Consider the following 26,385-nt stretch of genomic DNA (forward strand, 5'->3'; position numbering starts at 1 on the left):
AGCTGTGTGTCTACAGAGATCTGTCTGTCTTTAGAGCTGTGTGAACTGAGTGGGTGGTTAAGACTAAAGCTTACTGCCCTATTAGCTATGCTGTCATCTGGGGTGAAACTGAGCTATGCAACGCTAAGCTAACGAACGCTATGCTAATCCTCCAAACTGTGTCATAGGTTGAAGCTAAGCTAATGGAGGCTATGCTAATCCTCCAAACTGTGTTATAGGTTGAAGCTAAGCTAACGGAGGCTATGCTAATCCTCCAAACTGTGTTATAGGTTGAAGCTAAGCTAACGGAGGCTATGCTAATCCTCCAAACTGTGTCATAGGTTGAAGCTAAGCTAACGGAGGCTATGCTAATCCTCCAAACTGTGTTATAGGTTGAAGCTAAGCTAACGGAGGTTATGCTAATCCTCCAAACTGTGTTATAGGTTGAAGCTAAGCTAACGGAGGCTATGCTAATCCTCCCAGCTGTGATACTAATGACTAGCGGATTAGCGAGATAAGGATGTGTGTGTGTGTGTTTGTCTCAGCTTTTCCACAGACCAACAGCTGGGCGTTGAGCTGTGGCGAGGTTGTCAAGACGATGATGGAGGCTTCCCAACATTCCAGAGAGGCGGGAGTAATAATCATGTGCTCCTGTCAATCATCTAGTCAGGAAGTTAAAAAGAAGAAAATACAGGAGTTTCTCAGGGAACTTTTTACACTGTGAAGTTTTATTGGACTTTAAGTTGAAATACAAATGCCACATTATGAAAAGAAGAAAACCAAGCAAAGCACCGCCACAACCAATCGGATTTCCCCCTTTGTGCTCACGGGCCAATAGCAGCGCCCCGATATTAGACTACGCAGAGGTTCAGACAGGCGAGTGTTTCATCAATAAAGAGTTGTGCTCTTCGCCATCACAAAGACATGTATTACATCACAGACACACATGGTTCAGATCATCACGTTTTCTCTAGAATCCTTATTAATGTCAACCTCCGAATCGCATCACAGCTGTGTGTTCTAGTCAGGGTGCATAGAGATCCCTGTAGCGTATTAGAATCTAGGCCAGACAGACACACAGGCATGGTTCTATGGTTCTAACCAGTTCTTAACTATGGTTCCATGGATCTAGCCAGTTCTAACCAGTTCTCAACTATGGTTCCATGGTTCTAGCCAGTTCTAACCAGTTCTCAACTCTGGTTCCATGGTTCTAGCCAGTTCTAACCAGTTGTAAACTATGGTTATAGCCAGGTCTAACCAGTCGTAAACTCTGGTTCCATGGTTCTAGCCAGTTCTAACCAGTTGTAAACTATGGTTATAGCCAGGTCTAACCAGTCGTAAACTCTGCTTCCATGGTCCTAGCCAGTTCTAACCAGTTCTAAACTATGGTTCTAGCCAGTTCTAAACTCTGGTTCCATGGTTCTAGCCAGTTCTAACCAGTTCTCAACTATGGTTCTATGGTTCTAGCCAGTTCTAACCAGTTCTAAACTCTGGTTCCATGGTTCTAGCCAGTTCTAACCAGTTCTCAACTATAGTTCTATGGTTCTAACCAGTTCTAAACTCTGGTTCCATGGTTCTAGCCAGTTATTATAATAATCATTATAGCCAGTTAGTGTGATTCAGTTAGACGGTGTTGGACTCCCCAGTTTAGCAGCCAGAGGAAGAGATGGTTTAGAAACATTATGGGTGTGTTCCAAATGGCATCCTTTTCCCTGTAATCCTCAACTCTGGCCCTGGGAAGACAGTTCTGCTACTTTTATTCATTGTTCCCCTATAATCAGGGCCTTATTTAGACCTGGGACAGCACGTGGGCGATTCCCCTCTAATCAGGGCCTGATTTAGACCTGGGACAACACGTGGGCGATTCCCCTCTAATCAGGGCCTGATTTAGACCTGGGACAACACGTGGGCGATTCCCCTATAATCAGGGCCTTATTTAGACCTGGGACAGCACGTGGGCGATTCCCCTCTAATCAGGGCCTGATTTAGACCTGGGACAACACATGGGTGACTCCCCTCTAATCTGGGCCTGATTTAGACCTGGGACAGCACATGGGTGATTCCCCTCTAATCAGGGCCTTATTTAGACCTGGGACAGCACGTGGGCGATTCCCCTCTAATCAGGGCCTGATTTAGACCTGGGACAACACGTGGGTGACTCCCCTCTCATCAGGGCCTGATTTAGACCTGGGACAACATGTGGGTGATTCCCCTCTCATCAGGGCCTGATTTAGATCTGGGACAACACGTGGGTGATTCCCCTCTAATCTGGGCCTGATTTAGACCTGGGACAACACGTGGGTGATTCCCCTCTAATCAGGGCCTGATTTAAACCTGGGACAGCACATGGGTGATTCCCTCTAATCTGGGCCTGATTTAGACCTGTGACAACACTTGGGTGATTCCCCTATAATCAGGGATCTGGGATCCCCAGCCTTTGTCTCTGAGAGGGTTAAGAGTTCAGACAGATGAGAAACGTTCAGTCTCTGAGATGGTTAAGAGTTCAGACAGATGAGGAACGTCTTGTCACTGAGATGGTTAAGAGTTCAGACAGATGAGAAACGTCTTGTCTCTGAGATGATTTAACAGTTCAGACAGATGAGAAACGTCTTGTCTCTGAGATTATTTAACAGTTCAGACAGATGAGAAACGTCTTGTCTCTGAGATGGTTAAGAGTTCAGCCAGATGAGGAACGTCTTGTCTCTGAGATGATTTAAGAGTTCAGACAGATGAGAAACGTCTTGTCTCTCAGATGGTTAAGAGTTCAGACAGATGAGAAACGTCTTGTCTCTGAGATGGTTAAGAGTTCAGACAGATGAGAAACGTCTTGTCTCTGAGATGGTTAAGAGTTCAGACAGATGAGGAACGTCTTGTCTCTGAGATGGTTAAGAGTTCAGCCAGATGAGAAACGTCTTGTCTCTGAGATGGTTAAGAGTTCAGACAGATGAGAAACGTCTTGTCTCTGAGATGGTTAAGAGTTCAGACAGATGAGGAACGTCTTGTCTCTGAGATGGTTAAAGAGTTCAGACAGATGAGGAACGTCTTGTCACTGAGATGGTTTAAGAGTTCAGACAGATGAGGAACGTCTTGTCTCTGAGATGGTTAAAGAGTTCAGACAGATGAGGAACGTTCTGTCTCTGAGATGGTTAAGAGTTCAGACAGATGAGAAACGTCTTGTCTCTGAGATGGTTAAGAGTTCAGCCAGATGAGGAACGTCTTGTCTCTGAGATGGTTAAGAGTTCAGCCAGATGAGGAACGTCTTGTCTCTGAGATGATTTAAGAGTTCAGCCAGATGAGGAACGTCTTGTCTCTGAGTTGGTTAAGAGTTCAGACAGATGAGGAACGTTCTGTCTCTGTTTTCAGATCCCAGCTGACTCATTTAAGGCAGAGAGTGAACCTATAGCATTCCAGATGTGATCATTTCCAGTTTGGGGTCTCCAGTATTAGCCACATATAGCCCCTATATGTAGCCCCATATACAACCTTGATACAACATATACAGCCGTATAGGCCCAGGGACATTAGGAAACTATAGTGCCATTGATACAACAGAGCCAAATATAATGTGGCACTATTAGTGCATATTGATGTTTTGATGTTTGAGTGTTAACTATGAGTGTTAACTGTAAAGTGTGAGTGAGAACTGTAAAGTGTGAGTGTTAACTGTAAAGTGTGAGTGTTAACTGTAAAGTGTATAACTGTAAAGTGTATAACTGTAAAGTGTGAGTGTTAACTGTAAAGTGTGAGTGTTAACTGTAAAGTGTATAACTGTAAAGTGTGAGTGTTAACTGTAAAGTGTGAGTGTTAACTGTAAAGTGTGAGTGTTAACTGTAAAGTGTGAGTGTTAACTGTAAAGTATATAACTGTAAAGTGTGAGTGTTAACTGTAAAGTGTGAGTGTTAACTGTAAAGTGTATAACTGTACATTTTGAGTGTTAACTGTAAAGTGTGAGTGGTAACTGTAAAGTGTATAACTGAAGATTATAACTGTAAAGTATGAATGTTAACTGTAAAGTGTGAGTGTTAACTGTAAACTGTGAATGTTAACTGTAAAATGTGAGTGTTAACTGCAAAGTGTATAACTGTAAAGTGTGAGTGTTAACTGTAAAGTGTATAATTGTAAAGTGTAGAACTGTAAAGTGTATAACTGTAAAGTGTGAGTGTTAACTGTAAAGTGTATAATTGTAAAGTGTAGAACTGTAAAGTGTAGAACTGTAAAGTGTGAGTGTTAACTGTAAAGTGTATAACTGTAAAGTGTATAACTATAAAGTGTGAGTGTTAACTGTAAAGTGTATAACTGTAAAGTGTATAACTGTAAAGTGTAAGTGTATAACTGTAAAGTGTATAACTGTAAAGTTTGAGTGTTAACTTTAAAATGTATAACTGTAAAGTGTATAACTGTAAAGTGTATAACTGTAAAGTGTATAACTGTAAAGTGTGAGTGTTAACTGTAAAGTGTATAACTGTAAAGTGTATAACTGTAAAGTGTATAACTGTAAAGTGTATAACTGTAAAGTGTAAGTGTATAACTGTAAAGTGTATAACTTTAAAGTTTGAGTGTTAACTTTAAAATGTATAACTGTAAAGTATGAGTGTTAACTGTAAAGTGTGAGTGTTAACTGTAAAGTTTGAGTGTTAACTGTAAAGTGTATAACTGTACATTTTATGACTGTAAAGTATGAATGTTAACTGTAAAGTGTGAGTGTTAACTGTAAAGTGTGAATGTTAACTGTAACGTGTATAACTGTAAAGCGTATAACTGTAAAGTGTGAGTATTAACTTGAAAGTGTATAATTGTAAGGTTTGGGTGTTAACTGTAAAGTGTATAACTGTAAAGTTTATAACAGTCAAGTATGAATGTTAATTGTAAAGTGTGAATGTTAACTGTAAAGTGTATACCTGTAAAGTTTGAGTGTTAACTGTAAAGTATATAACTGTAAAGTGTATAACTGTAAAGTGTGTAACTGTAAAGCATATAACTGTAAAGTGTATAACTGTAAAGTGTATAACTGTAAAGCGTATAACTGTAAAGTGTATAACTGTAAAGTGTATAACTGTAAAGTGTATAACTGTAAAGTGTATAACTGTAAAGTGTATAACTGTAAAGTATATAACTGTAAAGTGTATAACTGTAAAGTGTATAACTGTAAAGTGTATAACTGTAAAGTATATAACTGTAAAGTGTATAACTGTAAAGTGTATAACTGTAAAGTGTATAACTGTAAAGTGTATAACTGTAAAGTGTATAACTGTAAAGTGTATAAATGTAAAGTATATAACTGTAAAGTGTATAACTGTAAAGTGTATAACTGTAAAGTGTATAACTGTAAAGTGTATAACTGTAAAGTATATAACTGTAAAGTGTATAACTGTAAAGTGTATATCTGTAAAATGTGAGTATTTTCATTTTGAAATATAATTTTACAATAACAACATGCGTAAACAAAGACCATAAACAGACCTCTAATGTTACCAAAACATCAATGACATCACACCTGCTCAGACCCACATGTTCCCACTGCTAGTGTACACATCACATATGTCTCCCCCCTCATCCGTCCTCCCCAGGAAGGTGCCGGTACTTGTAGAACTCTATGAAATATGTTTAATGTTTCTCCGTAGCCCACACGTTTTCAATATTTAAATAAACATTAGGATTCATCCACTGTTGAATGTTTCTCCGTAGCCCACACGTTTTCAATATTTAAATAAACATTAGGATTCATCCACTGTTGAATGTTTCTCCGTAGCCCACACGTTTTCAATATTTAAATAAACATTAGGATTCATCCACTGTTGAATGTTTCTCCGTAGCCCACACGTTTTCAATATTTATATAAACATTTGGATTCATCCACTGTTGTAATGATGTATGATCATGTGATTTCCAGTTTTTTTTAAGTCAAAGTTTTTTTTCTAAATCATTGACGAGTAAAGTATCCCACCCTCCCCAATTGGATCTCTCATTACACCCCTCATATGTCATGTCTTGAAATATACAGACAGACGGATTTAAAATTAAGTTTACATTGTAACACTTCTGACAGCCAACGTTCCAACTCCGCCCGTATCTTTATGACATCATAACATTCCCAGAATGCATGGATTATTGAGTCATGGTTAGTTTTACACTGAAGACGTGACTCTGCCGTTTGTGCTGTACAAGTTGTGCATTTTGTCTCTTGCATCTCTCTTAGAAAAACAACTATAAACTATTGGAACCAAGACTTAAAAAGAACTGATGTTGGCACAAGATGGAGGGAAAGTTGGAGCACAACTAAATGAAAGTTATAGAAAATGTAAACGTAATCCAGTATAAACTAATGTATAGAATGTATTGGCTCTCTGCAAGGTTTAGTACACTACCGGTCAAAGGTGTCACACCTACTCATTCAAGGGGGTTTTCTTTATTTTTACTATTTTTTACATTGTAGAATAATAGTGAAGACAACAAAACTATGAAATAACACATATGGAATCATGTAGTAACCAAAAAAGTGTTAAACAAATCAAAATATATTTTATATTTGAGATTCTTAAAATACCCCCCCCCCCACCACCCTTTGCCTTGATGACAGCTTTGCACAATCTTGGCATTCTCTCAACCAGCTTCATGAGGTAGTCACCTGGAATTAATTTCAATTAACAGGTGTGCCTTGTTAAATGTTAATTTGTGGATTTTCTTTCCTTCTTAATGTGTTTGAGCCAATCAGTTATGTTGTGACAACGTAGGGGTGGTATACATAAGATATCCCTATTTGGTAAAAGACCAAGTCCATATTATGGCAAGAACAGCTCAAATAAGCAAAGAGAAACGACAGTCCATCATTACTTTAAGACATGAAGGTCAGTCAATCCGGAACATTTCAAGACCATTGAAAGTTTCTTCAAGTGCAGTCGCAAAAACCATCAAGCGCTATGATGAAACTGGCTCTCATGAGGACCGCCACAGGAAAGGAAGACTCAGAGTTACCTCTGCTATGATGAAACTGGCTCTCATGAGGACCGCCACAGGAAAGGAAGACCCAGAGTTACCTCTGCTATGATGAAACTGGCTCTCATGAGGACCGCCACAGGAAAGGAAGACCCAGAGTTACCTCTGCTGCAGTGGATAACTTAATTAGTTACCAGCCTCAGAAATTACAGCCCAAATAAATGCTTCACGCAGTTCAAGTAACAGACACATCTCAACATCAACTGTTCGGAGGAGACTGAGTGAACCCTAACCCTAACTCGTAACTGGTGGAAATATGTCCTTTGGTCTGGAGTCCAAATTGGAAAATGTTTGTCTTTGTGAGACACTGTGTGGGAGAACTAATAATCTCCGCATGTGTGGTTCCCACCGTGAAGCATGGAGGAGGAGGTGTGATGGTGTGGGGATGCTTTGCTAGTGACACTGTCTGTGATTTATTTAGAATTCAATGCACACTTAACCAGCATGGCTACCACAGTATTATGCAGTGATACGCCATCTCATCTAGTTTGCGCTTAGTGGGACTATCATTTGTTTTTCAACAGGACAATGACCCAACACACCTCCAGGCTGTGTAAGGGCTATTTTACCAAGGAGAGTGATGGAGTGCTGCATCAAATTACCTGGCCTCCACAATCCCACTACCTCAACAAAATGTAGATTATTTGGGATGAGTCGGACAGCAGAGTGAAGGAAAAGCAGCCAACATGTGCTCAACATATGTTGAAAGGTATTCCAGGTGAAGTTGGTTGAGAGAATGCCAAGAGTGTGCAAAGCTGTCATCAAGGCAAAAGGGTGGCTACTTTGAAGAATCTCAAATATAAAATATATTTTGATTTGTTTAACACTTTTTTGGTTACTACATGATTCCGTGTAGTAATTTGATAGTTTTGTTGTCTTCACTATTATCCCACAATGTAGAAAATAGTACAAAATAATATAGGAAAAACCCTGGAATGAGTCGATGTGTCCAAACGTTTGACCAGTAGTGTATATCTTACCTATCATATGAACATCATTTTCTGACTCAAATAAGATTCTCTAATTTGAAAATATTTAAAATCGACATTTGGTGATATAAACTTTTTTTTTTTAAGTTGCATGTTTAAATTGTAATTGCTTCTGTCATGAAAATGCCTTTAGTTTTCCATGTGGATCAACACGTGAATTGTGAAAGGACTGTTCCATAGTGTTGTGTTTCTAGGGACTGATATTTGGTTCTTGTAGATTCCGTTTCATTTTCTTCCATTTTGTTTATAGTGTTCTAAACTATGACGTTGTTAATGTTCGTATCTTTGTCCTCTGAAAACAGACAGGTTAAAAGATGTGCATCTTCATTATGAACCCATGGTTCCTCTTTAGTGCATTTAACTACATGTCACAAGTAAAAACCCTGGGTGGTGAGCTGATACAAGTCCCTGTCTGGAAGGGTAAAACCACCCTCAGACTCAGGAAGGTTAAAACCACCCTCAGACTCAGGAAGGTTTAAACCACCCTCAGACTCAGGAAGGGTAAAACCACCCTCAGACTCAGGAAGGTTAAAACCACCCTCAGACTCAGGAAGGTTAAAACCACCCTCAGACTGGAAGGTTAAAACCACCCTCAGACTCAGGAAGGGTAAAACCACCCTCAGACTCTGGAAGGTTAAAACCACCCTCAGACTCAGGAAGGGTAAAACCACCCTCAGACTCAGGAAGGTCTGAAACCACCCTCAGACTCAGGAAGGTCTGAAACCACCCTCAGACTCAGGAAGGTCTGAAACCACCCTCAGACTCAGGAAGGTCTGAAACCACCCTCAGACTCAGGAAGGTCTGAAACCACCCTCAGACTCAGGAAGGTTAAAACCACCCTCAGACTCAGGAAGGTCTGAAACCACCCTCAGACTCTGGAAGGTTAAAACCACCCTCAGACTCAGGAAGGTCTGAAACCACCCTCAGACTCAGGAAGGTCTGAAACGTTCCTTTTTATTCTATACATTCTATTTGCCCATATAAAGTCATAACAGACGGAGTATACTTATTTAAAGGATTTCTACAGTGGGGTAATTGATGTTACCCAGAATGATGTATGGTAACTTTATAGGGTGGTCAGTACTCCCACAGTGTTGCATTGTCCAACCCCTCAGCGTTGGCCTTCAGAACCCCAGCGTGATCTCCTTTAAGGTACCGTCCCCCCGGCGCTCGCACCGCCATCTTGTTGTAGTCACACAGCTCAAACAGGAAGTAGGTGGGCGTGTCCCCGCTGCACACCACTGCGGACTCCTCCCCAACGCACCAGAACTTCCCCTGTGAATCTAGAGAGGAGGGAGAACAGAGATTTATTGTAGATTATATCAAAACATGAGGAACACCTTCCTAATATTGAGTTGCATCCCCTTTTTGTTCTCAGAACAGCCTCAGTTTGGAGCGGAAGATCGTTCCCCCTGTGAGCGCGGAGTGGTTTTTAGCCCGAGCAGTAGGAGGGGACATGGAGCGAGTGGTTTTTAGCCCGAGCAGTAGGAGGGGACATGGAGCGATGCAGCGGCAGATCGTTCCCCCTGTGAGCGCGGAGTGGTTTTTAGCCCGAGCAGTAGGAGGGGACATGGAGCGAGTGGTTTTTAGCCCGAGCAGTAGGAGGGGACATGGAGCGATGGAGCGGTTTATGAGCAATGAAGTCACATGATCTGCCTCGGCACTGGAATTATAGGGTTACTACACCCCAAAATAAAATATTTATCAAAAACAAATCCAGACCTTGAAAGTTACTGATGTGATTTAAGCATTGTTGTGGACTTAGAACATCAAATTAAGTTTTTTTTTTTTCCTTTACAAAAAAGTGTGATTTTGAGAACGAAAACTAGAAAAAGGGAAAACGGAAACCTGGAAAAACAAAGAAGAAAACGGAATTTGGGAGACTCCATCGGGCCCTGTGTAGGTGTGTCTGTGTACCTCGGAGGCTGTAGGCTCCGTCTTTAAACTCCAGCTGGAAGACGTCGTAGGAGGAGCGGTTAGAGTCCAGCATTCCCGTGCCAACCTTACGACAGCCAATGAAACCGTGTTCTCCACGGAGGACTATGATTGGCCGATTGATCAGCTTCATGAGGAACTGCTCCGCCTCCCCTGGAGACAAAACAAGGAAACGGATCAAACACGGATTGATTAGCTGATCGTTTGATAAGTTAATGAATAGGTTTCTGCCTCGATCAGTTAGTTGATTGATTGTTTAATTGACAGATATTTCAATAATAAGGAAAACTGACGCAACTCTGCCAACGATAAGATTCACTGGCCGCTGCGGCCATAGTTACAGCACGTATCGTCACGGTTACGGTAACGGCATCCACGGTGACAGACTAACCTGCGTTGTCGACGGTAGCAGCTAGCTGTCCGTTCCTCTTGGCGGCAACGTATTTCCCATTAGAGGCTTTGAGAGAAACCTTCCCCTCGCACCACTCCAGATCAAAATGACTGTTAGAGGACCTACACACACGCACGCACGCACACGCACACACGCACACGCACACAAACACCACACACACACGCACACACACACGCACGCACACACACACACAGACGCACACACGCACACACGCACACACACACACACACAGACACGCACACATACACAGACGCACACACACACACACACGCACACACACAGACGCGCACACACACACACACACACACCACACACACACACGCACACACACACACACGCACGCACGCACACACACAAACACGCACGCATGCACACACAGTTAAAATAACATATTTCATTAAAAGGTTCTGAGTCGCAAGTAGAGTGTGTGTGTGAGTGTGTGTGTGTGTGTGTGTAGTGTAGTGTGTATAGTGTGTGTAGTGGATTACTTGCTGTGTGCAGTGTCTATAGTGTAGTGTTTATAGTGTGTATAGTGTATAGTGTGTATAGTGTGTAGTGTGTATAGTGTGTATAATGTGTAGTGTGTATAGTGTGTGTAGTGTATAGTGTGTATAGTATGTATAATGTGTAGTGTGTATGGTGTATAGTGTGTATAGTGTGTAGTGTGTAAAGTGTGTATAGTGTGTATAGTGTGTATAGTGTGTAGTGTGTATAGTGTGTGTAGTGTGTATAGTGTGTAGTATGTATAGTGTGTAGTGTGTATAGTGTGTGTAGTGTGTATAGAGTGTATAGTGTGTATAGTGTGTATAGTGTGTATAGTGTGTGTAGTGTGTATAGTGTGTGTAGTGTGTATAGTGTGTAGTGTGTATAGTGTGTGTAGTGTGTATAGTGTGTAGTGTATAGTGTGTAGTGTGTATAGTGTGTATAGTGTGTATAGTTTGTGTAGTGTGTATAGTGTGTAGTGTGTGTAGTGTAGTGTAAATAGTGTGTATAGTGTGTGTAGTGTGTATAGTGTGTGTAGTGTGTAGTGTATAGTGTGTATAGTGTGTATAGTGTGTAGTGTGTATAGTGTATAGTGTGTATAGTGTGTAGTGTTTAGTGTGTATAGTGTGTATAGTGTGTAGTGTGTATAGTGTGTATAGTGTGTATAGTGTTTAGTGTGTATAGTGTATAGTGTATAGTGTGTATAGTGTGTGTAGTGTATAGTGTGTAGTGTCTATAGTGTGTAGTGTGTATAGTGTGTATAGTGTAGAGTGTGTAGTGTGGATAGTGTATAGTGTGTATATTGTATAGTGTGTATAGTGTGTATAGTGTATAGTGTGTATATTGTGTATAGTGTGTGTAGTGTGTATAGTGTGTATAGTGTGTAGTGTGTATAGTGTGTGTAGTGTGTATAGTGTGTAGTGTATAGTGTGTAGTGTGTATAGTGTGTATAGTGTGTATAGTTTGTGTAGTGTGTATAGTGTGTAGTGTGTGTAGTGTAGTGTAAATAGTGTGTATAGTGTGTGTAGTGTGTATAGTGTGTGTAGTGTGTAGTGTATAGTGTGTATAGTGTGTATAGTGTGTAGTGTGTATAGTGTATAGTGTGTATAGTGTGTAGTGTTTAGTGTGTATAGTGTGTATAGTGTGTAGTGTGTATAGTGTGTATAGTGTGTATAGTGTTTAGTGTGTATAGTGTATAGTGTATAGTGTGTATAGTGTGTGTAGTGTATAGTGTGTAGTGTCTATAGTGTGTAGTGTGTATAGTGTGTATAGTGTAGAGTGTGTAGTGTGGATAGTGTATAGTGTGTATATTGTATAGTGTGTATAGTGTGTATAGTGTATAGTGTGTATATTGTGTATAGTGTGTGTAGTGTGTATAGTGTGTATAGTGTGTATAGTGTGTTTAGCGTATAGTGTGTATAGTGTGTATAGTGTATAGTGTGTGTAGTGTATAGTGTGTATAGTGTGTATAGTGTGTATAGTGTGTTTAGCGTATAGTGTGTATAGTGTGTATAGTGTATAGTGTGTGTAGTGTGTATAGTGTGTAGTGTATAGTGTGTGTAGTGTATAGTGTGTATAGTGTGTATAGTGTGTATAGTGTATATAGTGTGTATAGTGTGTATAGTGTGTGTAGTGTATAGTGTGTATAGTGTGTGTAGTGTATAGTGTGTGTAGTGTATAGTGTGTATAATGTGAATAGTGTGTATAGTGTGTATAGTGTGTATAGTGTGTATAGTGTATGTAGTGTGTATAGTGGGTATAGTGTGTAGTGTGTGTAGTGTGTATAGTGTGTATAGTGTGTAGTGTGTATAGTGTATAGTGTGTATAGTGTGAATAGTGTGTATAGTGTGTATAGTGTGTGTAGTGTGTATAGTGTGTATAGTGTGTAGTGTATAGAGTGTATAATGTGAATAGTGTGTATAGTGTGTATAGTGTGTATAGTGTGTAGTGTGTATAGTGTGTATAGTGTGTAGTGTGTATAGTGTGTATTATGTGTATAGTGTGTATAGTGTGTAGTGTGTATAGTGTGTATAGTGTGTAGTGTTTATAGTGTGTATAGTGTGTAGTGTGTATAGTGTGTATAGTGTGTATAGTGTGTATAGTGTGTAGTGTGTGTAGTGTGTATAGTGTGTAGTGTATAGTCTGTAGTTTGTATAGTGTGTATAGTGTGTATAGTGTGTAGTGTATAGTCTGTAGTGTGTATAGTGTGTATAGTGTGTATAGTGTGTAGTGTGTATAGTGTGTAGTGTATATAGTGTGTAGTGTGTGTAGTGTGTGTGGTGTATAGTGTGTATAGTGTGTGTAGTGTATAGTGAGTATAGTGTGTATAGTGTATAGTGTGCAGTCTGTGTAGTGTGTATAGTGTGTGTAGTGTATAGTGTGTATAGTGTGTATAGTGTGTAGTGTGTATAGTGTATAGTGTGCAGTCTGTGTAGTGTGTATAGTGTATAGTGCATAGTGTGTATAGTGTGTAGTGTATTACTTAGTAGAGGCGGTACACTGCAGTCCTCCGGTGGAGGTGAGGGTCCAGTACTTCCCTGCAGCAGTGCGGAACGCACACTTCCTGTTTCCTGTCTCACGACTCATCTCCACCTGGAACACTTCCTGGTCACCCTCCTCGTCCTGATTGGCCGAAAGGTCCATGCCTGGGGTCAGGGGTAGGAGTCACAGATATCATACAGGGTTAATTGTGAACAATGTGTTGTGAAACTAGGAATTATTTAGGATTGAGTTTCAATCAACATGCCGTCTATACTAGTCCCTCACTAATACCTCACATATATTATATACAGTACCAGTCTAGTAGATCACTAACTATTACCCAACATATATTATATATACAATATCAGTCTAGTAGATCACTAATACCCAACATATATTATATTCAGTACCAGTCTAGTAGATCACTCACTATTACCCAACATATATTATATACAGTACGAGTCTATACTAGTAGATCACTCACTATTACCCAACATATATTATATACAGTACCAGTCTAGTAGATCACTCACTATTACCCAACATATATTATATACAGTACCAGTCTATACTAGTAGATCACTAATACCCAACATATATTATATACAGTACCAGTCTAGTAGATCACTAATACCCAACATATATTATATACAGTACCAGTCTAGTAGATCACTCACTATTACCCAACATATATTAGATATACAGTACCAGTCTATACTAGTAGATCATTAATAACAAACATATATTATATATACAGTACCAGTCTAGTAGATCACAAATACCCAACATATATTATATATACAGTACCAGTCTAGTAGATCACTAATACCCAACATATATTAGATATACAGTACCAGTCTATACTAGTAGATCACTAATACCCAACATATATTAGATATACAGTACCAGTCTATACTAGTAGATCACTAATACCCAACATATATTAGATATACAGTACCAGTCTAGTAGATCACTAATACCCAACATATATTATATATACAGTACCAGTCTATACTAGTAGATCATCCACTAATACCCAACATATATTATATATACAGTACCAGTCTATACTAGTAGATCACTCACTAATATCCAACATATATTATATATACAGTACCAGTCTATACTAGTAGATCATTAATACCCAACATATATTAGATATACAGTACCAGTCTAGTAGATCACTAATACCCAACATATATTAGATATACAGTACCAGTCTAGTAGATTACTAATCCCCAACATATATTATATACAGTACCAGTCTAGTAGATCACTAATACCCAACATATATTAGATATACAGCACCAGTCTATACTAGTAGATCACTCACTAATACCCAACATATATTATATATACAGTACCAGTCTATACTAGTAGATCATTAATAACAAACATATATTAGATATACAGTACCAGTCTATACTAGTAGATCACTCACTATTACCTAACATATATTATATATACAGTACCAGTCTATACTAGTAGATCATCCACTAATACCCAACATATATTATATATACAGTACCAGTCTATACTAGTAGATCACTCACTAATATCCAACATATATTATATATACAGTACCAGTCTATACTAGTAGATCACTAATACCCAGCATATATTAGATATACAGTACCAGTCTATACTAGTAGATCACTAATACCCAACATATATTATATATACAGTACCAGTCTAGTAGATCACTAATACCCAACATATATTATATTCAGTACCAGTCTAGTAGATCACTCACTATTACCCAACATATATTATATATACAGAACCAGTCTAGTAGATCACTCACTATTACCCAACATATATTATATACAGTACCAGTCTATACTAGTAGATCACTCACTATTACCCAACATATATTATATACAGTACCAGTCTAGTAGATCACTAATACCCAACATATATTATATATTATTATACCTACAAACAAGCAAGATTTCTGGCTCTCACAGACCTGTAACTTCTTCTTTAAGAGGCTCCTCTGTCCTCCACTCGTTACCTGTATTAATGGCACCTGTTTGAACTTGTTATCAGTATAAAAGACACCTGTCCACAACCTCAAACAGTCACACTCCAAACTCCACTATGGCCAAGACCATAGAGCTGTCAAATTACACCAGAAACAAAATTGTAGACCTGCACCAGGCTGGGAAGACTGAATCTGCAATGGGTAAGCGGCTTGGTTTGAAGAAATCAACTGTGGGAGCAATTATTAGGAAATGGAAGATATACAAGACCACTGATAATCTCTCTCGATCTGGGGCTCCACGCAAGATCTCACCCGTGGGGTCAAAATGATCACAAGAACGGTGGGCAAAAATCCCAGTACCACAAGGGGGGACCTAGTGAATGACCTGCAGAGAGCTGGGACAAAAGTAACAAAGCCTACCATCAGTAACACACTATGCCGCCATGGACTCAAATCCTGCAGTGCCAGACGTGTCCCCCTGCTTAAGCCAGTACATGTCCAGGCCCGTCTGAAGTTTGCTAGAGAGCATTTGGATGATCCAGAAGAAGATTGGGAGAATGTCATATGGTCAGATGAAACCCAAATATAACTTTTTGGTAAAAACTCAACTCGTCGTGTTTGGAGAACAAAGAATGCTGAGTTGCACCCAAAGAACACCATACCTACTGTGAAGCATGGGGGTGGAAACATCATGCTTTGGGGCTGTTTTTCTGCAAAGGGACCAAGACGACTGATCCGTGTAAAGGGAAGAATGAATGGGGCCATGTATCGTGAGATTTTGAGTGAAAACCTCCTTCCATCAGCAAGGGCATTGAAGATGAAAAGTGACTGGGTCTTTCAGCATGACAATGATCCCAAACACCCCGCTCGGGCAACGAAGGAGTGGCTTCGTAAGAAGCATTTCAAGGTCCTGGAGTGGCCTAGCCAGTCTCCAGATCTCAAACCCATAGAAAATCTTTGGAGGGAGCTGAAAGTGTTACGGTGCGTGAATGAGGACCCAAAAGCGAATTAACGTAAACAGAACTTCTTTAATAACAAAACATAGGTAGGCTCAGATGGACCGGCAGATTCCGACAGGACAGGACAAGGTTGCAGCAAACATGACGATAGTCTGGTTCAGGCATGAAAAACACAAACAAGAATCCGACAAAGACAGGAACAAAAACAGAGAGAGATATAGAGGACTAATCAGAGGGAAAAAGGGAACAGGTGGGAAAAGGGGTGACGAGGTAGTTAGGAGGAGACAAGGAACAGCTGGGGGAAAGAGGGGGAGAAAAGGTAACCTAATAACGACCAGCAGAGGGAGACAGGGTGAAGGGAAAGGACAGAAACAAGACACAACATGACAATACATGACAGTACCCCCCCACTCACCGAGCGCCTCCTGGCGCACTCGAGGAGGAAACCTGGCGGCAACGGAGGAAATCATCGATCAGCGCACGGTCCAGCACGTCCCGAGAGGGAACCCAACTCCTCTCCTCAGGACCGTACCGCTCCCAATCTACTAGGTACTGATGACCACGGCCCCGAGGACGCATGTCCAAAATCCTACGGACCCTGTAGATGGGTGCGCCCTCGACAAGGATGGGGGGGGGGGGACTATGGTACCGGCGGCAAGAGCTACAGACAAATAATCTTCGAGAGCCTTACGTTCGGGAGCCGACAGAGAGTATAGTCTACCCCGGGGGGGAGTGGTTCCCGGAAGGAGATCAATACTACAATCATACGACCGGTGTGGGGGAAGAGAGGTGGCCCTGAACCGACTGAACACCGTGCGCAGATCGTGATATTCCTCCGGCACCCCTGTCAAATCACCAGGCTCCTCCTGTGAAGAAGAGACAGAGGAAACAGGAGGGATAGCAGACATTAAACATTTCACATGACAAGAGACGTTCCAGGAGAGGATAGAATTACTAGACCAATTAATGGAAGGATTATGACAAACTAGCCAGGGATGGCCCAAAACAACAGGTGTAAAAGGTGAACGAAAAATTAAAAAAGAAATGGTTTCGCTATGATTACCAGAAACAGTGAGGGTTAAAGGTAGCGTCTCACGCTGAATCCTGGGGAGAGGACTACCATCCAGGGCGAACAAGGCCGTGGACTCCCTTAACTGTCTGAGAGGAATGTCATGTTCCCGAGCCCAGGTCTCGTCCATAAAACAGCCCTCCGCCCCAGAGTCTATTAAGGCACTGCAGGAAGCTGACGAACCGGTCCAGCGTAGATGGACCGACAAGGTAGTGCAGGATCTTGAAGGAGAGACAGGAGTAGTAGCGCTCACCAGTAGCCCTCCGCTTACTGATGAGCTCTGGCTTTTACTGGACATGAAGTGACAAAATGACCAGCAGAACCGCAATAGAGACAGAGGCGGTTGGTGATTCTCCGTTCCCTCTCCTTAGTCGAGATGCGGATACCTCCCAGCTGCATAGGCTCAGCACCCGAGCCGGCAGAGGAAGATGGTAGTGATGCGGAGAGGGGGGCAACGGAGAACGCGAGCTCCTTTCCACTAGCTCGGTGACGAAGATCAACCCGTCGCTCAATGCGAATAGCGAGTTCAATCAAGGAATCCACGCTGGAAGGAACCTCCCGGGAGAGAATCTCATCCTTTACCTCTGCGCGGAGACCCTCCAGAAAACGAGCGAGCAAAGCCGGCTCGTTCCAGCCACTGGAGGCAGCAAGAGTGCGAAACTCAATAGAGTAGTCTGTTATGGATCGATTACCTTGACATAGGGAAGACAAGGCCCTGGAAGCCTCCTCCCCAAAAACAGATCGATCAAAAACCCGTATCATCTCCTCCTTAAAGTCCTGATACTGGTTAGTACACTCAGCCCTTGCCTCCCAGATTGCCGTGCCCCACTCACGAGCCCGTCCAGTAAGGAGAGATATGACGTAGGCGACACGAGCAGTGCTCCTGGAGTAAGTGTTGGGCTGGAGAGAAAACACAATATCACACTGGGTGAGGAACGAGCGGCATTCAGTGGGCTCCCCAGAGTAACACGGCGGGTTATTGATTCTGGGCTCCGGAGATTCGAAAGCCCTGGAAGTGGCCGGTGGATCGAGGCGGAGATGGTGAACCTGTTCTGTGAGGTTGGAGACTTGGGTGGCCAGGGTCTCAACGGCATGTCGAGCAGCAGACAATTCCTGCTCGTGTCTGCCTAGCATCGCTCCCTGGATCTCGACGGCTGAGTGGAGAGGATCCGAAGTCGCTGGGTCCATTCTCGGTCGGATTCTTCTGTTACGGTGCGTGAATGAGGACCCAAAAGCGAATTAACGTAAACAGAACTTCTTTAATAACAAAACATAGGTAGGCTCAGATGGACCGGCAGATTCCGACAGGACAGGACAAGGTTGCAGCAAACATGACGATAGTCTGGTTCAGGCATGAAAAACACAAACAAGAATCCGACAAAGACAGGAACAAAAACAGAGAGAGATATAGAGGACTAATCAGAGGGAAAAAGGGAACAGGTGGGAAAAGGGGTGACGAGGTAGTTAGGAGGAGACAAGGAACAGCTGGGGGAAAGAGGGGGAGAAAAGGTAACCTAATAACGACCAGCAGAGGGAGACAGGGTGAAGGGAAAGGACAGAAACAAGACACAACATGACAATACATGACAGAAAGTCTGTGTTGCCCAGCAACAGCCCCAAAACATCACTGCTCTAGAGGAGATCTGCATGGAGGAATGGGCCAAAATACCAGCAACAGTGTGTGAAAACCTTGTGAAGACTTACAGAAAACGTTTGACCTCTGTCATTGCCAACAAAGGGTATATAACAAACCATAATTTGCAAATAAATTCATAAAAAATCCTACAATGTGATTTTCTGCATTTCTTTTTCTCATTTTGTCTGTCATAGTTGAAGTGTACCTATGATGAAAATTAAATACTTTTTTGAGAGAAAGCTTCCCCTCACACGAGTAAGAAGCGAGGGCCAGCCGACTAGAGCATACAGGTTGCTGCAGTGGGTAGTATATGGGGCTTTGGTGAAAAAACGGATGGCACTGTGATAAACTGCATCCAATTTGCTGAGTAGAGTGTTGGAGGCTATTTTGTAAATGACATCGCCGAAGTCAAGGATAAGTAGGATAGTCAGTTTTACGAGGGTATGTTTGGCAGCATGAGTGAAGAAGGCTTTGTTGCGAAATAGGAAGCCTGTTTCTAGATTTAATTTTGGATTGGAGGTGCTTAATGTGAGTCTGGAAGGAGAGTTTACAGTCTAGCCAGACACCTAGGTACTTATAGATGTCCACATATTCTAGGTCAGAACCGTCCAGAGTAGTGATGCTAGTCGGCCGGGCAGGTGCGGGCAGCGATCGTTTGAAGAGCATGTATTTAGTTTTACTAGCATTTAAAAGCAGTTGGAGGCCATGGAAGGAGTGTTGTATGGCATTGAAGCTCGTCTGGAGGTTAGTAAACACAGTATCCAAAGAGGGGCCAGAAATATACAGAATGGTGTCATTTGCATAGAGGTGGATCAGAGAATCACCAGCAGCAAGAGCGACATCATCTCTCCCTTTTCAACTTCCTCCATCTCTCTTTGTCTACAGAGCTCTTTTCTCCTCTCCTCCCTCGTTTAGTTTTCTCAAAGTAATTGCTGACTTATGCTGTTCTAACCCCTCCCCCCTCACACACACACACACACACACACACACACACACAGTTTCTAAACTGGGACCGACCACAAAGGTCGGATAGAATTTCTGCAGAAAAATGTGTTCAGTGGACAGAGAAAAGGGCAGAGACAAACAGAGAAAAGGGGAAAGAGGGAGGAAGAGAAAGGGGGGGCAAGGGAGAGCAGATGGAAAACACATGATGCAGGGCAGAGGAGGGTAGGAAAGAGGAGCTGGGGAAGAGGAGGAGGAGGAGGAAAGAGGAGCTGGGAAGGGGAGGAGGAAGAGGAAAGAGGAGCTGGGGAAGAGGAGGAGGAGGAGGAGGAGGAAAGAGGAGGAGGGGAAGAGGAGGAGGAGGAAAGAGGAGCTGGGGAAGAGGAGGAGGAGGAGGAAAGAGGAGCTGGGGAAGATAAGGAGGAGGAAAGAGGAGCTGGGGAAGAGGAGGAGGAGGAGGAAAGAGGAGCTGGGGAAGATAAGGAGGAGGAAAGAGGAGCTGGGGAAGGGGAGGAGGAGGAGGAGGAGAAGGGGATGATGACAAGAGGGGGAGGGGAAGAGAAGGAGAAGGAGAGGAAGGGATAAGGAAGAGGAGCAGTGGTGGAAAGAGGAGGAGGAGGGGAAGGGGATGATGACAAGAGGGGGAGGGGAAGAGAAGGAGAAGGAGAGGAAGGGATAAGGAAGAGGAGCAGTGGTGGAAAGAGGAGGAGGAGGGGAAGGGGATGATGACAAGAGGAGGGAGGGGAAGAGAAGGAGAAGGAGAGGAAGGGATAAGGAAGAGGAGCAGTGGTGGAAAGAGGAGGAGGAGGGGAAGGGGATGATGACAAGAGGAGGGAGGGGAAGAGAAGGAGAAGGAGAGGAAGGGATAAGGAAGAGGAGCAGTGGTGGAAAGAGGAGGAGGAGGGGAAGGGGATGATGACAAGAGGGGGAGGGGAAGAGAAGGAGAAGGAGAGGAAGGGATAAGGAAGAGGAGCAGTGGTGGAAAGAGGAGGAGGAGGAGAAGGGGATGATGACAAGAGGGGGAGGGGAAGAGAAGGAGAAGGAGAGGAAGGGATAAGGAAGAGGAGCAGTGGTGGAAAGAGGAGGAGGAGGGGAAGGGGATGATGACAAGAGGAGGGAGGGGAAGAGAAGGAGAAGGAGAGGAAGGGATAAGGAAGAGGAGCAGTGGTGGAAAGAGGAGGAGGAGGGGAAGGGGATGATGACAAGAGGGGGAGGGGAAGAGAAGGAGAAGGAGAGGAAGGGATAAGGAAGAGGAGCAGTGGTGGAAAGAGGAGGAGGAGGGGAAGGGGATGATGACAAGAGGAGGGAGGGGAAGAGAAGGAGAAGGAGAGGAAGGGATAAGGAAGAGGAGCAGTGGTGGAAAGAGGAGGAGGAGGGGAAGGGGATGATGACAAGAGGAGGGAGGGGAAGAGAAGGAGAAGGAGAGGAAGGGATAAGGAAGAGGAGCAGTGGTGGAAAGAGGAGGAGGAGGGGAAGGGGATGATGACAAGAGGGGGAGGGGAAGAGAAGGAGAAGGAGAGGAAGGGATAAGGAAGAGGAGCAGTGGTGGAAAGAGGAGGAGGAGGGGAAGGGGATGATGACAAGAGGAGGAGGGGAAGAGAAGGAGAAGGAGAGGAAGGGATAAGGAAGAGGAGCAGTGGTGGAAAGAGGAGGAGGAGGGGAAGGGGATGATGACAAGAGGAGGGAGGGGAAGAGAAGGAGAAGGAGAGGAAGGGATAAGGAAGAGGAGCAGTGGTGGAAAGAGGAGGAGGAGGGGAAGGGGATGATGACAAGAGGAGGGAGGGGAAGAGAAGGAGAAGGAGAGGAAGGGATAAGGAAGAGGAGCAGTGGTGGAAAGAGGAGGAGGAGGGGAAGGGGATGATGACAAGAGGAGGGAGGGGAAGAGAAGGAGAAGGAGAGGAAGGGATAAGGAAGAGGAGCAGTGGTGGAAAGAGGAGGAGGAGGGGAAGGGGATGATGACAAGAGGGGGAGGGGAAGAGAAGGAGAAGGAGAGGAAGGGATAAGGAAGAGGAGCAGTGGTGGAAAGAGGAGGAGGAGGGGAAGGGGATGATGACAAGAGGAGGAGGGGAAGAGAAGGAGAAGGAGAGGAAGGGATAAGGAAGAGGAGCAGTGGTGGAAAGAGGAGGAGGAGGGGAAGGGGATGATGACAAGAGGAGGGAGGGGAAGAGAAGGAGAAGGAGAGGAAGGGATAAGGAAGAGGAGCAGTGGTGGAAAGAGGAGGAGGAGGGGAAGGGGATGATGACAAGAGGGGGAGGGGAAGAGAAGGAGAAGGAGAGGAAGGGATAAGGAAGAGGAGCAGTGGTGGAAAGAGGAGGAGGAGGGGAAGGGGATGATGACAAGAGGGGGAGGGGAAGAGAAGGAGAAGGAGAGGAAGGGATAAGGAAGAGGAGCAGTGGTGGAAAGAGGAGGAGGAGGGGAAGGGGATGATGACAAGAGGAGGGAGGGGAAGAGAAGGAGAAGGAGAGGAAGGGATAAGGAAGAGGAGCAGTGGTGGAAAGAGGAGGAGGAGGGGAAGGGGATGATGACAAGAGGAGGGAGGGGAAGAGAAGGAGAAGGAGAGGAAGGGATAAGGAAGAGGAGCAGTGGTGGAAAGAGGAGGAGGAGGGGAAGGGGATGATGACAAGAGGGGGAGGGGAAGAGAAGGAGAAGGAGAGGAAGGGATAAGGAAGAGGAGCAGTGGTGGAAAGAGGAGGAGGAGGGGAAGGGGATGATGACAAGAGGAGGGAGGGGAAGAGAAGGAGAAGGAGAGGAAGGGATAAGGAAGAGGAGCAGTGGTGGAAAGAGGAGGAGGAGGGGAAGGGGATGATGACAAGAGGAGGGAGGGGAAGAGAAGGAGAAGGAGAGGAAGGGATAAGGAAGAGGAGCAGTGGTGGAAAGAGGAGGAGGAGGGGAAGGGGATGATGACAAGAGGAGGGAGGGGAAGAGAAGGAGAAGGAGAGGAAGGGATAAGGAAGAGGAGCAGTGGTGGAAAGAGGAGGAGGAGGGGAAGGGGATGATGACAAGAGGGGGAGGAAGAGGTCTTCAATCTGTAAAAGAAGATGAGAGAGGAGACTCTAATCTGACCCTGTCTGAGGAGACTAATCTGACCCTGTCTGAGGAGACTCTAATCTGACCCTGTCTGAGGAGACTCTAATCTGACCCTGTCTGAGGAGACTCTAATCTGACCCTGTCTGAGGAGACTCTAATCTGACCCTGTCTGAGGAGACTCTAATCTGACCCTGTCTGAGGAGACTCTAATCTGACCCTGTCTGAGGAGACTCTAATCTGACCCTGTCTGAGGAGACTCTAATCTGACCCTGTCTGAGGAGACTCTAATCTGACCCTGTCTGAGGAGACTCTAATCTGACCCTGTCTGAGGAGACTCTAATCTGACCCTGTCTGAGGAGACTCTAATCTGACCCTGTCTGAGGAGACTCTAATCTGACCCTGTCTGAGGAGACTCTAATCTGACCCTGTCTGAGGAGACTCTAATCTGACCCTGTCTGAGGAGACAAATCTGACCCTGTCTGAGGAGACTCTAATCTGACCCTGTCTGAGGAGACTCTAATCTGACCCTGTCTGAGGAGACTCTAATCTGACCCTGTCTGAGGAGACTCTAATCTGACCCTGTCTGAGGAGACAAATCTGACCCTGTCTGAGGAGACTCTAATCTGACCCTGTCTGAGGAGACTCTAATCTGACCCTGTCTGAGGAGACTCTAATCTGACCCTGTCTGAGGAGACTCTAATCTGACCCTGTCTGAGGAGACTCTAATCTGACCCTGTCTGAGGAGACTCTAATCTGACCCTGTCTGAGGAGACTCTAATCTGACCCTGTCTGAGGAGACTCTAATCTGACCCTGTCTGAGGAGACTCTAATCTGACCCTGTCTGAGGAGACTCTAATCTGACCCTGTCTGAGGAGACTCTAATCTGACCCTGTCTGAGGAGACTCTAATCTGACCCTGTCTGAGGAGACAAATCTGACCCTGTCTGAGGAGACTCTAATCTGACCCTGTCTGAGGAGACTCTAATCTGACCCTGTCTGAGGAGACTCTAATCTGACCCTGTCTGAGGAGACTCTAATCTGACCCTGTCTGAGGAGACAAATCTGACCCTGTCTGAGGAGACTCTAATCTGACTCTGTCTGAGGAGACTCTAATCTGACCCTGTCTGAGGAGACTCTAATCTGACCCTGTCTGAGGAGACTCTAATCTGACCCTGTCTGAGGAGACTCTAATCTGACCCTGTCTGAGGAGACTCTAATCTGACCCTGTCTGAGGAGACTCTAATCTGACCCTGTCTGAGGAGACTCTAATCTGACCCTGTCTGAGGAGACTCTAATCTGACCCTGTCTGAGGAGACTCTAATCTGACCCTGTCTGAGGAGACTCTAATCTGACCCTGTCTGAGGAGACTCTAATCTGACCCTGTCTGAGGAGACAAATCTGACCCTGTCTGAGGAGACTCTAATCTGACCCTGTCTGAGGAGACTCTAATCTGACCCTGTCTGAGGAGACTCTAATCTGACCCTGTCTGAGGAGACTCTAATCTGACCCTGTCTGAGGAGACTCTAATCTGACCCTGTCTGAGGAGACTCTAATCTGACCCTGTCTGAGGAGACTCTAATCTGACCCTGTCTGAGGAGACAAATCTGACCCTGTCTGAGGAGACTCTAATCTGACCCTGTCTGAGGAGACAAATCTGACCCTGTCTGAGGAGACTCTAATCTGACCCTGTCTGAGGAGACTCTAATCTGACCCTGTCTGAGGAGACAAATCTGACCCTGTCTGAGGAGACAAATCTGACCCTGTCTGAGGAGACAAATCTGACCCTGTCTGAGGAGACAAATCTGACCCTGTCTGAGGAGACTCTAATCTGACCCTGTCTGAGGAGACTCTAATCTGACCCTGTCTGAGGAGACAAATCTGACCCTGTCTGAGGAGACTCTAATCTGACCCTGTCTGAGGAGACTCTAATCTGACCCTGTCTGAGGAGACTCTAATCTGACCCTGTCTGAGGAGACAAATCTGACCCTGTCTGAGGAGACTCTAATCTGACCCTGTCTGAGGAGACAAATCTGACCCTGTCTGAGGAGACAAATCTGACCCTGTCTGAGGAGACTCTAATCTGACCCTGTCTGAGGAGACTCTAATCTGACCCTGTCTGAGGAGACAAATCTGACCCTGTCTGAGGAGACTCTAATCTGACCCTGTCTGAGGAGACTCTAATCTGACCCTGTCTGAGGAGACTCTAATCTGACCCTGTCTGAGGAGACTCTAATCTGACCCTGTCTGAGGAGACTCTAATCTGACCCTGTCTGAGGAGACTCTAATCTGACCCTGTCTGAGGAGACAAATCTGACCCTGTCTGAGGAGACTCTAATCTGACCCTGTCTGAGGAGACAAATCTGACCCTGTCTGAGGAGACTCTAATCTGACCCTGTCTGAGGAGACAAATCTGACCCTGTCTGAGGAGACTCTAATCTGACCCTGTCTGAGGAGACTCTAATCTGACCCTGTCTGAGGAGACAAATCTGACCCTGTCTGAGGAGACTCTAATCTGACCCTGTCTGAGGAGACAAATCTGACCCTGTCTGAGGAGACAAATCTGACCCTGTCTGAGGAGACTCTAATCTGACCCTGTCTGAGGAGACAAATCTGACCCTGTCTGAGGAGACAAATCTGACCCTGTCTGAGGAGACAAATCTGACCCTGTCTGAGGAGACAAATCTGACCCTGTCTGAGGAGACTCTAATCTGACCCTGTCTGAGGAGACAAATCTGACCCTGTCTGAGGAGACAAATCTGACCCTGTCTGAGGAGACTCTAATCTGACCCTGTCTGAGGAGACTCTAATCTGACCCTGTCTGAGGAGACAAATCTGACCCTGTCTGAGGAGACAAATCTGACCCTGTCTGAGGAGACAAATCTGACCCTGTCTGAGGAGACTCTAATCTGACCCTGTCTGAGGAGACTCTAATCTGACCCTGTCTGAGGAGACAAATCTGACCCTGTCTGAGGAGACTCTAATCTGACCCTGTCTGAGGAGACAAATCTGACCCTGTCTGAGGAGACAAATCTGACCCTGTCTGAGGAGACAAATCTGACCCTGTCTGAGGAGACTCTAATCTGACCCTGTCTGAGGAGACTCTAATCTGACCCTGTCTGAGGAGACTCTAATCTGACCCTGTCTGAGGAGACAAATCTGACCCTGTCTGAGCCCCTAATACCCCCCCCCCGCGCGCTCTCTCCCAGCTGTGAGAGACAGTGATGTCACCAGAGGAACGTGGAATGGGTTTCCCTAAATGAAAACATTCCCCTCCTCTTTCCTGTCCTGTACCAGAGGAAGCATCACACCCCAGACACCGCTAGAGGTCATAAGGTCACAGGACAGACACCGCTAGAGGTCATAAGGTCACAGGACAGACAACGCTAGAGGTCATAAGGTCACACCCCAGACACCGCTAGAGGTCATAAGGTCACACCCCAGACACCGCTAGTGGTTGGTAGCTGTGTCATTTAGGTGCTCATAGAAGTTACAGACAC

At 44.3% G+C, this 26,385-nt stretch overlaps 1 protein-coding gene across 3 annotated transcripts in view; it reads right to left on the reverse strand.

The window, feature by feature from the left end:
- Positions 1 to 686: 686 nt before the first annotated feature.
- The window catches only part of fscn1b (fascin actin-bundling protein 1b), a 34,443-nt gene continuing 8,744 nt past the window's right edge, over positions 687 to 26,385 (reverse strand). Inside the window, exons 4-9 of one of the 3 annotated variants that reach the window (XM_090194644.1) lie at positions 13,274 to 13,436; positions 10,288 to 10,409; positions 9,879 to 10,049; positions 7,014 to 9,244; positions 2,362 to 6,951; positions 687 to 2,264 (exon numbers count right to left, since the gene is read on the reverse strand). In XM_090194644.1, the coding sequence (XP_090050770.1) occupies positions 9,039 to 9,244; positions 9,879 to 10,049; positions 10,288 to 10,409; positions 13,274 to 13,436 (662 nt within the window). In that variant the 3' untranslated portion in view covers positions 687 to 2,264; positions 2,362 to 6,951; positions 7,014 to 9,038. Of the gene's footprint in view, positions 6,952 to 7,013; positions 9,245 to 9,878; positions 10,050 to 10,287; positions 10,410 to 13,273; positions 13,437 to 26,385 lie in introns of all 3 variants that reach the window. The other 2 variants (XM_090194645.1, XM_090194642.1) reach the window with 2 other exon arrangements.

This window comes from Oncorhynchus mykiss, chromosome 13 (assembly GCF_057628025.1).
Source record: "Oncorhynchus mykiss isolate SJ-2025 chromosome 13, ASM5762802v1, whole genome shotgun sequence".
NCBI classification, from domain to species: domain Eukaryota; kingdom Metazoa; phylum Chordata; class Actinopteri; order Salmoniformes; family Salmonidae; genus Oncorhynchus; species Oncorhynchus mykiss.